General features: G+C 44.1%; 1 protein-coding gene across 4 annotated transcripts in view; it reads left to right on the top strand.

Annotated features, from left to right (window-relative positions):
* Window positions 1–929: 929 nt before the first annotated feature.
* The window catches only part of LOC107993806 (protein groucho-like), a 116,448-nt gene continuing 105,300 nt past the window's right edge, over window positions 930–12,077 (top strand). For 2 of the 4 annotated variants that reach the window (XM_062076903.1, XM_017050429.3), the window contains exon 1: window positions 930–1,842. In XM_062076903.1, the coding sequence (XP_061932887.1) occupies window positions 1,780–1,842 (63 nt within the window). In that variant the 5' untranslated portion in view covers window positions 930–1,779. The remainder of the gene's footprint in view (window positions 1,843–12,077) is intronic. The other 2 variants (XM_062076904.1, XM_017050428.3) reach the window with 1 other exon arrangement.

Raw genomic sequence — 12,077 nt, 5'->3', positions numbered from 1 at the left:
GTATTCCGAGAATTGTGCGTTCCCTTAGTCATTGCGTTCGTGAGATTGATACTCTGAATTGTCTAGATTCCAAAGGTGGTTGAATGATGTAGTCGACAAATATTATTTGCACACACTCGTTAACTGCGGTATCAGCGATAATAGCATTGGTGGAATGGAAAAAAACGAACGTAATCAACATTGATAAATGAGCACGTTGAATCATCTTTCATTAATACAGAAATAGTAGACGCTGGCATAAAATTTCACAACGTCGACATAATGTGAAAAAAATGCTGTCATTAAAATAATTCATAGATAGAGAGATAGAGCGAGAAAACTTTAAAGAGGAGCAAAAGAGAGAGAGAATCGAGAGGGACAGAACAAACATATCACGTCGTCATGTACATAATAGAATCGATGTATATTGTTCGATTGCGCCGTGCTTAACGCGAATATAACTGTTCATTTGAAACCCGATTAATTACGGTCAACTAAAACGGCCCTAAAGCTATAGTCGGATCACTCATCGCGTCAGCAATGCGCCGAAATCACGATGGACGTATCTGTACCTCGTCGTTGGCCGATAAAACAGATTAAGTATACGATAGGGACGACAGGTGCTATGAAATAGAGAGTGCCAGAAAACAAAAAGCGAGAAAGAGAGAAGAGAAAAAGAGAGAGAAAGAGAGAAAAAGAGAGAGAGAAAGAGAGAGAAAGAAGGAGGACGTACCGACGTTTTAACGAGCCGTGATTTTCGTGCTCGCCTTTTCGAGACCCTTACGTAACGCGACTTAATTGTGAAGGAGCTATCGCGCCGGTTAATACGAGCGTCGAGAACGAGGAGAGACATTCGAGGGGGTGCTTGGCGGGTTTAACTGTGGAGTAACGGCCTGCCAGAGTGGGGGAAGGGAAAGATTGCTTCGGAGGGGATACCATCCCCACCACTTACTCGTCCATCAGTCGCTCTGAGGCCGTTGTGGAGAGAGGATTGTTCTTGTTGCGTCTGTGCGTTTAACGTTTCGTGTTTGCTTTCACGTTGCGTATGTCAGTTTCGTTCAATTTTCTTTTTGTTCTTTCGGCTTTTTATTGCCAAACGTGCTGTATCGGTGTCAAAAAGTTTTCTCGCGTATTAACGGAAAGACGTGTGCGTGCTAGTGTTGGTAAACTTAACCTCAAAGTGGCGGCGAGTTACTGTTTAGGTCGTAAACAACCGAGTGCAGTGTCTTTGTGTGATGGTGTTTCCACATTGAGGATGTGAAGTCGTGGATAGGAAGAAAGGAAAAATAGTTTCTCTTCTTTCGTTTAATCCGATGGAAAAAGAAGCTTTCTCCGATTATTCTTAACGCGTTTCTCGCTCTGTTTTACCGACCGTATAAAGGGCACGCCACGCTCTCCGTGCGGGATTCTTCGTGGCGTCGGCGACACGTTTAACCTCGATGAACGTAGAAGGCGGTCGAAATAAATGGTGACACGAGTAGTTATCATTGTGATATCGTGAAGTTTCAAATTACGGATGAGAATGCGGTAGTGGTGGATGGCAAATACACCGATGGATCATCGTCGTGTATCCGAGGCGGGGACCTTCTTAATCGAATCACATCGACAGAACCGCGAACAGAATCGTCCTAAAGGTCGCTTGTCCTCGTAGCGCACGCGGGCGATTTGAATCGTGGTGTTTTTTAGTTTATCGTTGTTGTTGTTATTTGTTATCATTGGTGTTCCGCGTGACATGAAGCATACGTGATCCGAGGACACGGTGTTTGTATTTTTTACTGTTTTGAAACCAGAGAGAAAAAAATGTATCCTAGTGCTGGAATCAACGCTGCTGCTGTAGCTGCTGCCGCTGCTGCTAGGCATCCGGTGAGTAATCTATTCTTTTCCAATTTTATATCTCCCTTCCTATTTCGTCGATTTCTTAAATTTTTCACTTTTTATCGCGTTCCATGTTATCGAAATTTCACAAATGGAGTAACGTGGTAGATTATCGTAGTTCGTTGTCGTTATCATTTCACAAAAATCATTTCCCAAGGCACGATTTTCGACGCGTTACGCCTTTATTATACTCGATTTCAACCATGTGTACCTCGTAAGGCGAACTCGTGCTACTTGAAACTCGAGTTTCACGTGTACGGCGTTGCGCGTACTGCGCACGATTCCGATCACGTTCAGCGGCGTAGAAACCAGTGTAATACCTTTCGACGATCGTCTTCGATCCGATTACTAATTCTAACCGTTCGAATTTTTACGAACGCGTATGAGTCAATTACGGAACGAGACGGTTGCTACACCCGAGGAACACGATTCACTCGCGTCAAAACATTTTCACGAACGAAATGGAAAGAGTAATGTTGGTCGAACACGCGGTGATAATACCGATCCGAACCGCGGTTTCTTCGCGCGCCTCATTCATCGTCGTTGATGCGGTCACGTGCGTCCCGGTATACACATTTATCATGGTTCCGCGCCTACGTTACATGTATACGTTGTATATATGTCAGATACACGTGCCTTTGGGAGTGCGCGCATACGTATACGTGTGCAACCTCCCCGACTCGTTTCGAGATTTCGAGATATCGGTCCGCGGCAAGAGAGTGTTTGCGCGCGCGGCCGCAAACCCCGTCACGAATTCGAGGTTAACCGTGGACCGTGTAAAAACCGCTTCGATAGGCTGGAGCCTATTGATCCGTGAATCGAAGGCGAAGATCCATGAATCGATTACTACGCGCGAGAATATATTTTTTCTCCTTCCGTTATAAATTTCTAACGTCTGTTTAATATCCGTTATGATTAAACCGTCTCGCTTTTCGTACGTAACCGCAACGATGCACAAGATTGGTTGAGATGGTGTGTTCGTTCGCATCGTGGAAGCATAGTTTCACGGCGAGTTTGGTCATTGAAATTCTTGCCGGTCGATGAACAGGATGTTATAAACGGTTGGAAGAGGATGAAAAGCCGAAACAGCGTGACGAAAATGTACGCGATATATTTATTGCATTTATTCGACGATTCACCGGCGTGTGGACGTCATCGTTGAACGCGATTAAACACATGCGTGTTAGGCAGCACCGGCGGACACGATATTTTCGCGTTTAGGGTTGACGCGGAGACGTAACAGCAACGTGTGCTCGGCCGGGGAAAAATTACATCATTCACCGTTGCCATTATATCTGCCCTCGTCCCCGATAATCATAATAATTAGAGGCGAAAGCAAAAAAATCAGCCATTACTTTGTATTATAACGGTGTGTTGTCGGATGGGAAGGGAGACCCTCTTGGATAGAATAATGAAAGCTTCATCTGGCCCATCCCTAATAACAGGCGTTACACCGGATGCGGCCCGGCGATATTGTAGCACGTGGTGAGCAGCGGGGGGGAAAAGGAAGGCGAGAAACGCGGCGGATAGACAGAGATGGCGCGGGACGAGAACGAACAAAGAGGGGAAAAAAGGAAGGGGAGGGGGAATGAAGGGAGAGAAAACAGCTCCGGCAAAAGAGTCGAGGCTGTCCCTTGAAAGGCGGTGACAATGTTGTGGAAAAAAGGTGGCTCTGTGTCGAGTGGCGTGAAGAAGCAAAGGAGAGAGTTGGATAGAGAAGGTTGAAAGACATAGTTGCCTGTTCCCCACACGCAAGAAAAAAGGGGAGTCGAGCATCGGTGATGAAACACTCGCGTATTACAGTGTATTATAGGTGAACATAACCTTCTGTAAACCGTGGTACGCGCTCGCGACAGGCCCTGATTCGGTAAATATTGATGCGTTTAATCGGCCCGTTTGCCTCGACGCTTCTGTAAACGCGGTTCAGTGCGTGCACAGCTGAAAAAACTTTTGAAAACTCGATGAAATCGAATACGCGATATCATCGAATGTTTTCTCTTTTTTCCTCTCTCTCTTTTTTCTTTCTCTCTCCCTTTCGTTATCATTTATTTTTATTTCGCCTCTTTCGTTTTTCTCCCTCCTCCTTCTTTTTATCGTTATATAGGAAAAATATACGCAAGCTACATGCTCGAATTTCACGAAGCAAACAAAGACATTGGAGTCGGACGAGAGTGGGGGGAAAACGTTTTGTAAGCAGCGTGGAATGATAATCAGGCCGATTTTAAGCTTCGAAGCCGTTCGACGCCACGCTGCACATGGTAATGCGTTGTTCGAGGCACGCCGTTGCGGGACATGCGAGCCGAGGCGAATCGAGTTGCGCTGTCGGCACGGAAATATGGAATCACAGTGATATCTTGAGCGTCACGTCGTCCATTATGCTGATGCGCCCGGTAAATTTCACGCATTATACTCCCATTATACGTTTCCTGGCCGAGTGGAATCGCGATCTCGCGGTAATTACACGCTGCTGCTTCTTGTTTACCACGGTGAAAGAGGAGAGAAGGGGATAGGGGAAGGAACCGATTGTTTTAATTTCCACGTTTTGCCTCGTTCCACGACCTGGCGTTATTGCTCTTATATTCTTTTTCAAATTATTTTCTTTACTCTCTCTCTCTCTTTTTTGCCAGCCTCGTTTTTTTACACGTACCCTATACCCGATTGAAACGTTGACTCCGACTACACATCCGTGCGTTTGCCCGTTGATACAATTACACGAGCCGAACGAACGCGACGACCGGAAAAATCGTTTCGCGCGACCTACTGTATCGACGAAAGACCGGCCGACCAAACTCCATGTACCACGGCCAAATTGTATCCTCCTATAACAGTTTATTCGGCACCTGGGACGCGCGTATCCCCGTATTGCCTATGCGACGCGACATATTTGTCCGTTCCATTGCTCCCTGAACCGACGCCCTCGAGATTCACTTGCTTTGTCTCTCGCTCTCGTTGTTATCACTGCTACGTACTACGGAACGGTACGTGATGGTGTACGTGACGGCCGTAAAAATCTTGTCGATAAAAAGGGAACGTTGGTATCGGGAAGGCGTTGGTATCGAAGTGTCGTAAAAAAAGGAAAAAAAAACAAGAGGAGGGGAGGGGAAGCGGGGGAAGGAAGGAGGAGCGGGGAGAAAGAGATAGAGTAACGGAGGGCGGGCTGATTCCGATAAAAAACTTTTTGGAGAGCGTTAAAAAGAAGAAGAAGAAAAAAACGATACCCCCCCTCGTCTCGTCGAATCGTACTGTGTTAAGGTTCATGGAACGGATACCGATAAAACGATTTGATTTGCCCGTGCACGCTCGCCTAGTTTCCTCTTCAATAAGACTGAGATAATTAAATGGACGAACGCTCTTTATCGCCGGCTTCCCGTTTATAATTGCTATTTGTAAGAGTTTTTAATGGGTCTCTCGATCGTCGACTGGATTCGGGGGGGGGGGAGAGAAAGAGAGAGAGAGATACAGAGGTCTGAACTCTCTGAAGTGAAGTAGCTTATTACGTTAAATGGTTTTCTTTCCGATATCAGAGGCGAATTAATCGGCGAAGATAGCCTCGGCTGGATCTTTCTCGGTTTCTTTTTCCAATTTTTTTTTTCTTCCTCTTCTTCCTCCTCACTTTGGAAAAAGAAAAGAGAAGGAGAAAAAAGTGAGATCGAACGGGACAGTTTAGCTCGGATGCAGGTGCTCGAGGGAACGTATAATCTGGAGAAGGGAGGGAGGGGAGGGATAGGAGGTAGGCAACCGAGGGAAACGACTGCAACTGGGAAAGCATCCCTCGTCCTTGCCGAAATAATCCCCTGACTGGCACAACAATGGCCAGGAACGAACCCCCAAGCGTGAAGCGTAATACCCGAGTCCTCGGGGTGCCGTAAATTGGTCCATGGGGAGAGCAAAGGAGACGACTAGGAGAAAGAGAGAGAGAGAGAGAGAGAGAGCTGTGTGTAGAGTGCTTTATCCGTGGACCCCTCGTGGTTACTTTGCCACCCTTCTGGTTCCGTCTTCTGTTTCAACAAGGAACATCCTACTCGAGAAATCTCACAATAAGAAGTCGTTCCTTCCGTATTGCTTTACAATCATTTCCTTACGCGTGATTCCCTTGCGAGGAAGGTATCCATTACAGAAGAAGTTTCAAGTATCGTCCCCCTTTTTTTTTTCCTTTCTATAATTTATGAATTCAGAGAAGAACCCTCCTCTTATAAATGCCATTCTAGCAACAAGGGGCTAGAAATCCTTCCCATTGATTAATTCGTGAAATCCCTCTCTCTAACAAAATACGAATATTTCCGGTAGAACGATGATCGAGATGCTCCTATTTTTTTCTTTTCTTCCCCTCCTCTCCATTTAATTTTAAAATAACGCGATATCGCCCCCTTCCTCCCGGGCCAATAAACATTTCCTATCGAGTAAATTTGTTTTGCGGTATGTCGCGGTGGTTAAGTTAACTCTCGCGGTATGGGGCAACCACCATATGGCTCTTTTCTTTCATCGTTGGTTGGTTCGTTGGAGACATCGCGGAGTCCCTTTGTCTGTTTGTCTTCCGGCAACGCTTTTCAGGCAAAATTATTTATCTTTCGACCGTGCCCTCCATAGATAGCCCTGCACGAGGGGAGGGGAGAGAGAGAGAGAGCTCGGTCCCGTCTTCCCTGCACTTTCTCAGACACTGGCCCGTCTCGACGAACGAAGCTGGTACGAGGGTTCCTCGAGTGTTCAGAACATAATCCATTGTGCCGGGGCGATTGTGTTTACGTCTGCATGCGTTTCCAAGCGGAATGGAACTTCAGACCCCCCCACCTACCTGCCTCTCTCCGTTGTTCGACGGTCGTTTAAATAACTCTCGAATTACCTCCACCACGTCTTTCGCGGCTCCTCCTCCTCCTCCTCCTTTTAACTCTTTCGAAAGGAGAGCGAGCCTCCTCTTCCGTTCCTTGCGTCCAGGTTCCGGCAGTTTGTTCTCCCCGGATCGTTTCACTCCGCCCGTGGGGTTAATCGTCCAAAGCTCGAATCGATTCCACTGTTTAACCACTCGCGATTAAGAGTTGATCGGGGAAGGGCAGGGCCGATTCCTTTCGAGCGACACGACGACGAGTCGAAGGGAATCGTTAAACGTTTCCCATCCGGAGAGATTTACGCGTGTACCCTCGCCCACCCCTTTTTTGACAATCGTAGCTTTCGTCCGAGGTCGTAAACGTCTCTCCTCCTCGTTTTCCATCCGACGACGCTTTTATCATTATCGCGCGCAACGTTGGATCTTAATTATTCATAACATTTATGGTTACGATAATCGATGGTACGGTAGATTACACGTGCAATTAACCGGATTCGCGTCACTAATAATTTCCTCGCTTGAGAACGGAGAGAGAGAGAGAGAGCGCGCATTCGATACGGAGGACCGCTCGCGATTTTCACGGCTCGTTAGTCACGGCTTTATAAATCGAACCCCCTATCCCTTGGAGGAGAAAAGGGGGAAGGGAACGAATTCTCGCACATACACGCGCGTATTATTACGCGTGTATACATCTACGTAGACGCGAAGGTCGCATGCGTATGCGATCTGCCGTCTCTCGAGCGGAATGCGCGAGTACACGAGTATTTCGTGCACGTTCGCCTCGAATAATGCGTGCAGGCACTTGGCAAGGAGCTGTGGATACCGTGGCGTAAAGGACGCACACGTAAAACGGCATCGTATACACGTATACACGCGCCTCCTCGCCTCTGTGTACACGCTGCGAATGTATATAAGCGCGATAAATACGCCTAACCGCTTTGTAAACCTCGGGCGGTGGGAATAGGGGGGGAAAAGAAAGTCCGAGGAAGCCTCTTCAAGTCCCCTCGGACCTGCTCGTACGGGAGAATGGCACTAATTGGCATTAGGCTTGGCAGTTTGTCGTGTTCCCCCCTCTTTAGGCCTGTGCGCGCTGCTCCCGTGTTCGCCTCTGCTACATCACGGCATTTCGCGTTTCCATGACTCCTCTTCCGTGACTGCGGACGTTTCTCTCCTCGCCCCTTCCTTCCCTCCTCATCTTTTCATCCCCGTAAAATTCCCCCCTCTCTCTTTCTCCGTCTATCCATCTCTATTTCTATCCCTCTCTTTCCCTCCAAACCCTACAATCGGCTCCATGGTATTACTTATCGTTGCTCGAGCGAGCCACGCACACCATTCGCGCTCACGCACGCGCGGATACCGAACGAATGCTATAATCCACGATCGCTGTACGACTCGACCCTTTCTCTCTCTCTCTTTCTCGTCCTCTGATTTTTTGTCCTTTAATCCTGGCGCTTTGGGACTCTGTAATTTCTCACCGCGGGGGGTTATTATCCGCTGCAGGCATCGACGCCACGAAAAAATGCGCCACGGCCTCTATCGCCGATTCGGAAACACGATTCCGAAGAAGGTCGAATGGAATCGCTCGCGGTGACTCATTCATCGTTGTTCAACAGCACGTTGTACATAATACCCGATGTAACGCGTTATTTTTCCTTTTTCTTTCTGGTTATTGTCTTTATTGCGCTGTAAACGTGGACGGGATCGGAAGATGGGATCCGGCGGGAAATTTTTAAGGAACGGAAATCGAATTAATTAGATTCGAGAGACGATTTTTCCGAATTCTTTTCTCTAGTTATAATTTATTATTTGTTCTCTTGTTAATTCTAATCTCGCGAGAGATGCGATAATTCGATTTCGGATCGAATTTCGATCGGCTACGTGCGATAAAACGTGGCGAGGTAATTGATAAATCCGACGGGAAATTTTTCTGATCATTAAATCGCGAGGATTTTAAATTTACTGTTATGGTTTTAATAAAATGCCGTTTTATGGTATGTTTCGAAGAGAATTTAAAGTACTGAATAACATAAGATAGTAATCAACCGTTTATGAGATACTACCACTAACATTGGCGATAAATATATCACATTTTTTTTTTTTAGCACACAATGCTCGTTCTCGACTATTATTCGATGACGTATTAGAATTGCGAATTGTTATTTCGAGTTAAAGTAGCGGTTAATTTATTCCCGACGTTTTATGACAATGCTTTTGAGAATTTTAAAACGTTATTTTAGATATCGTGGTTATTGTAATGCAATTCTTATGTTGATATATATTTAACCAGTAATAAAATTTATCCTCAAACTGTCAAGTTATTAAATATATAAAGCGTTTGGAAAGAAAAAAAATGAAAAACTTTATACGAAAACAAATTTAATAAGTAATATTTATCGTAAAAAAAAAAACAATTATTTTAATCGAAATTTTAATTGTTTTACAATACAATTAATGCGGCTTTCTTACGGCTGTGTTTGAGTTGTGACAACATCTGACAAATTCTGTTATTAAAATACATTACGCGCACATGTATACGTTACGTACGTGCATTTTTTAATGTTCCTTCGTAAAGCGTATTAAATTTTGTTTAACTTCGTCAACTAGCTTTCCCTCTTCAAATTGTTCGACGCGACAAATAATTTTGCATATATATCCATATATGCCGCTTACATAAACGAAGACTCGCGTCAAAAATAAATGGTCGCGAGGAAACGTTTACCAGCACGTGTTGTCGATAGTTAAATAAATTCAGCGCACTGTTCGGAACAGAATTTTCATCCATAACACCCCTAATACTCGCCGAGTGGAAATCTTTTTACGGTCAACGATTCCTCGAAGCGAAATATCCCAGGGATTTTCTTCCTGCTTGCATCCTCCCCCGTTTCACGATCTTTAACGATCTTTAAAGAGAATACCGGTCCTCGACATCTTTTTCAGAGATATCTCGCCAATTCTCCACGTTTCCTATCCTTAACCGTGAGACGACGTTGCATTATTATAATATAATAAAAAAATTCCATATCTCTCTCTCTCTAGAATTAATCTCAACAGACGCGCGTTAATAGGTCGCAATTTCGTCTGCCGAATACCTCGTTCTATTATTCCTTCTTATCGCGAGACCCTTTCGGATCACCTTATACGCGCCCTTGTACAGAGATATTCTTTTCGAATACGTCCATCCATCCGGTCGGCGGCACACTGGTTTTCCGCAAACCCGCGCCGCGCTATGCAAATATTTGCCGGACGTTCGTCGGGCCTGGTGCACACTTCGTCTCTCCGTCTCTGTTCCGTCTCCTTCCCCCCTTATCCCCCCGCGTATCCGACGTATCTCTTAGGCCACGTCGTCATGGATACCGGTCTACAGAAACGCTCGTGAAACGAAGGAAAAGAGAAACGTCCAAATATTTGCCGTTCGACTAGCGTACCGCGGACACTAATCAGTTTCTTTTCGGGCCAGGACAGTGACACTGGCCGATCTCAAACTGATCCTTCTTCCCCCTCTCTCAGTCTCAACGAGAGAGTTGCGAATCGTAGGAAAAAATAGGCCTCGAATGTAACCGAGTTGTTGCCTTTTTTTTTTTGAGAATTTTTTTCCGTAGGACGATTTAGATTTTCTAGATTTAGGCCAAAGGGGGTGTTCTAAATTTCACAAATTGCAGCGGAATGTTTGATGATTATCGTGATAATGGGATGAAAAATACCGGTTTGTGAAAACGTTTGATACGTAATATCGGTCTCCTTTTGGGGAACCAATTTATTTTGAAGATGAGACAGGCGGGTGTAACGCCAGGAGTATTAGAGAGTAACCAAGAGAAAGAAGAGTTTGTTATCTGGAATAGGTTCGCTAAGCCACAAGGTTTTGGAGCAGGTGTGCCAGTTTTCTTGCAGGATAGCGTCTTTCTCGTCTTTCTCTTTTCGTGACCAGGTTTCTCGAAGTAGTAGTACGTCCAATCTTGAAACCAACGCGATTCTTCTCTTCTTTCTTTATCCCCTTACAACGTTTACAACTTCTCTGAACAATCTACCTGCTCCCTTTTAACTGTTATTTTTCACATAGCTATTGTAATCCTCGAACAAATGAAACGAAATCGCTCAGAATATCACTTATAGAGAGATAATATTTTAATAAAATATTCTACCAATTCCAAGACAAAGTACTAGTATTTATTTATGTAAAATTGGTGTTTACCTGTTCCGTAGGATGAGAAAAAAATTCACGTATACATACGTTTGTTCGCAATTCTTTCGTTGATATAAGAGATACGTAAACTGTACACGTTGTACTCGTAGGACGATTTTCTGAAAAAATTCGGTACAAGATCAATTTTTAATCGGGATGGATAATCTAAAATTTATTTAAAAAAGGGCTATTCTAGTTGGATAGATTCTTCCAGAAAATTGAAACTCGTAAATTATAGAACGAGAAGATCGAAATATGCTAGTCATCACACTTTACAATTCTTTTTTGTTGAAGAAAATTGAATAAATTTTAATAGTTTTTATATCCAATACGGGTTTTAATTTAAGTTTATTTTAAGTAAAGCTATTATACAACTTTAAATATCATACCTGACATTATATTAAAAGTTAATTTCTTAACAGCCTAATAATAATATAAAATTACAATTGTCGTAAAATTTTACGATAATTCGAAGGATCCTCATTTTCTATACCGTTTTCTGCAAGCATTCCGAAAATTTCTCAGGCTGAATATATGTCTCCTCCGAGAAATAATAATCCTTTTAAGCAACAAGAAGTCAGGTCGTGTAAGCCGTAAGGTTCACCGTTAGACCGGATTAAATTTTCCAAACGGTGCCCATTTCAAGGTAATAGAACAAATAGCTTAACAGCCGCTTTACGATCTTTTGTCTACCAGAAAATAAAGAAACTCGTCGAGGTATGTAGGAAAAGAAGTTGCGATCGAAGGATGTTTGCTGCCGTTGTCCTCGACTAATGATTTATGCGAAACTATCCAGTCGAGTAAAATTTATTGCCAATAATTAATCATGTTAATAAAATAATATTACGGAAATTAGTTAATTTTGACTAATATTTTACACTTATCTTTAAAGGGAAAAGCGTTACATTTTTATTTTCTGCCATCACCCGTGTTCAATAGCTCGATATTATATCGAATATATTACCCGCCTCCTCCTTTCGTTGTCTTCTTTTTTTTTTCTATTTATTTATCGTTCCCGCTTCTCCGCCTTTTACCAGTCGATTGAATATCGATTAAGTCTGTGCCGCGACATAATTGAATCGTATTCGTGTTAATTCGTCGTTACATCGACCCGTTGAAAATATATTGTCACGTTCCAGTTCGGTGGTTCTCGACTTTCTACGACTAATCTGCATAGCACGTGTTCCTCACAATGTAGAAAAATTCGTGAAACGGTAGACA

The sequence above is a fragment of the Apis cerana genome, linkage group LG6 (assembly GCF_029169275.1).
Source record: "Apis cerana isolate GH-2021 linkage group LG6, AcerK_1.0, whole genome shotgun sequence".
Classification (NCBI taxonomy): domain Eukaryota; kingdom Metazoa; phylum Arthropoda; class Insecta; order Hymenoptera; family Apidae; genus Apis; species Apis cerana.
The sequence above is the reverse complement of the archived record's forward strand: the minus strand, read 5'-3'. Positions and strand labels throughout refer to the sequence as shown.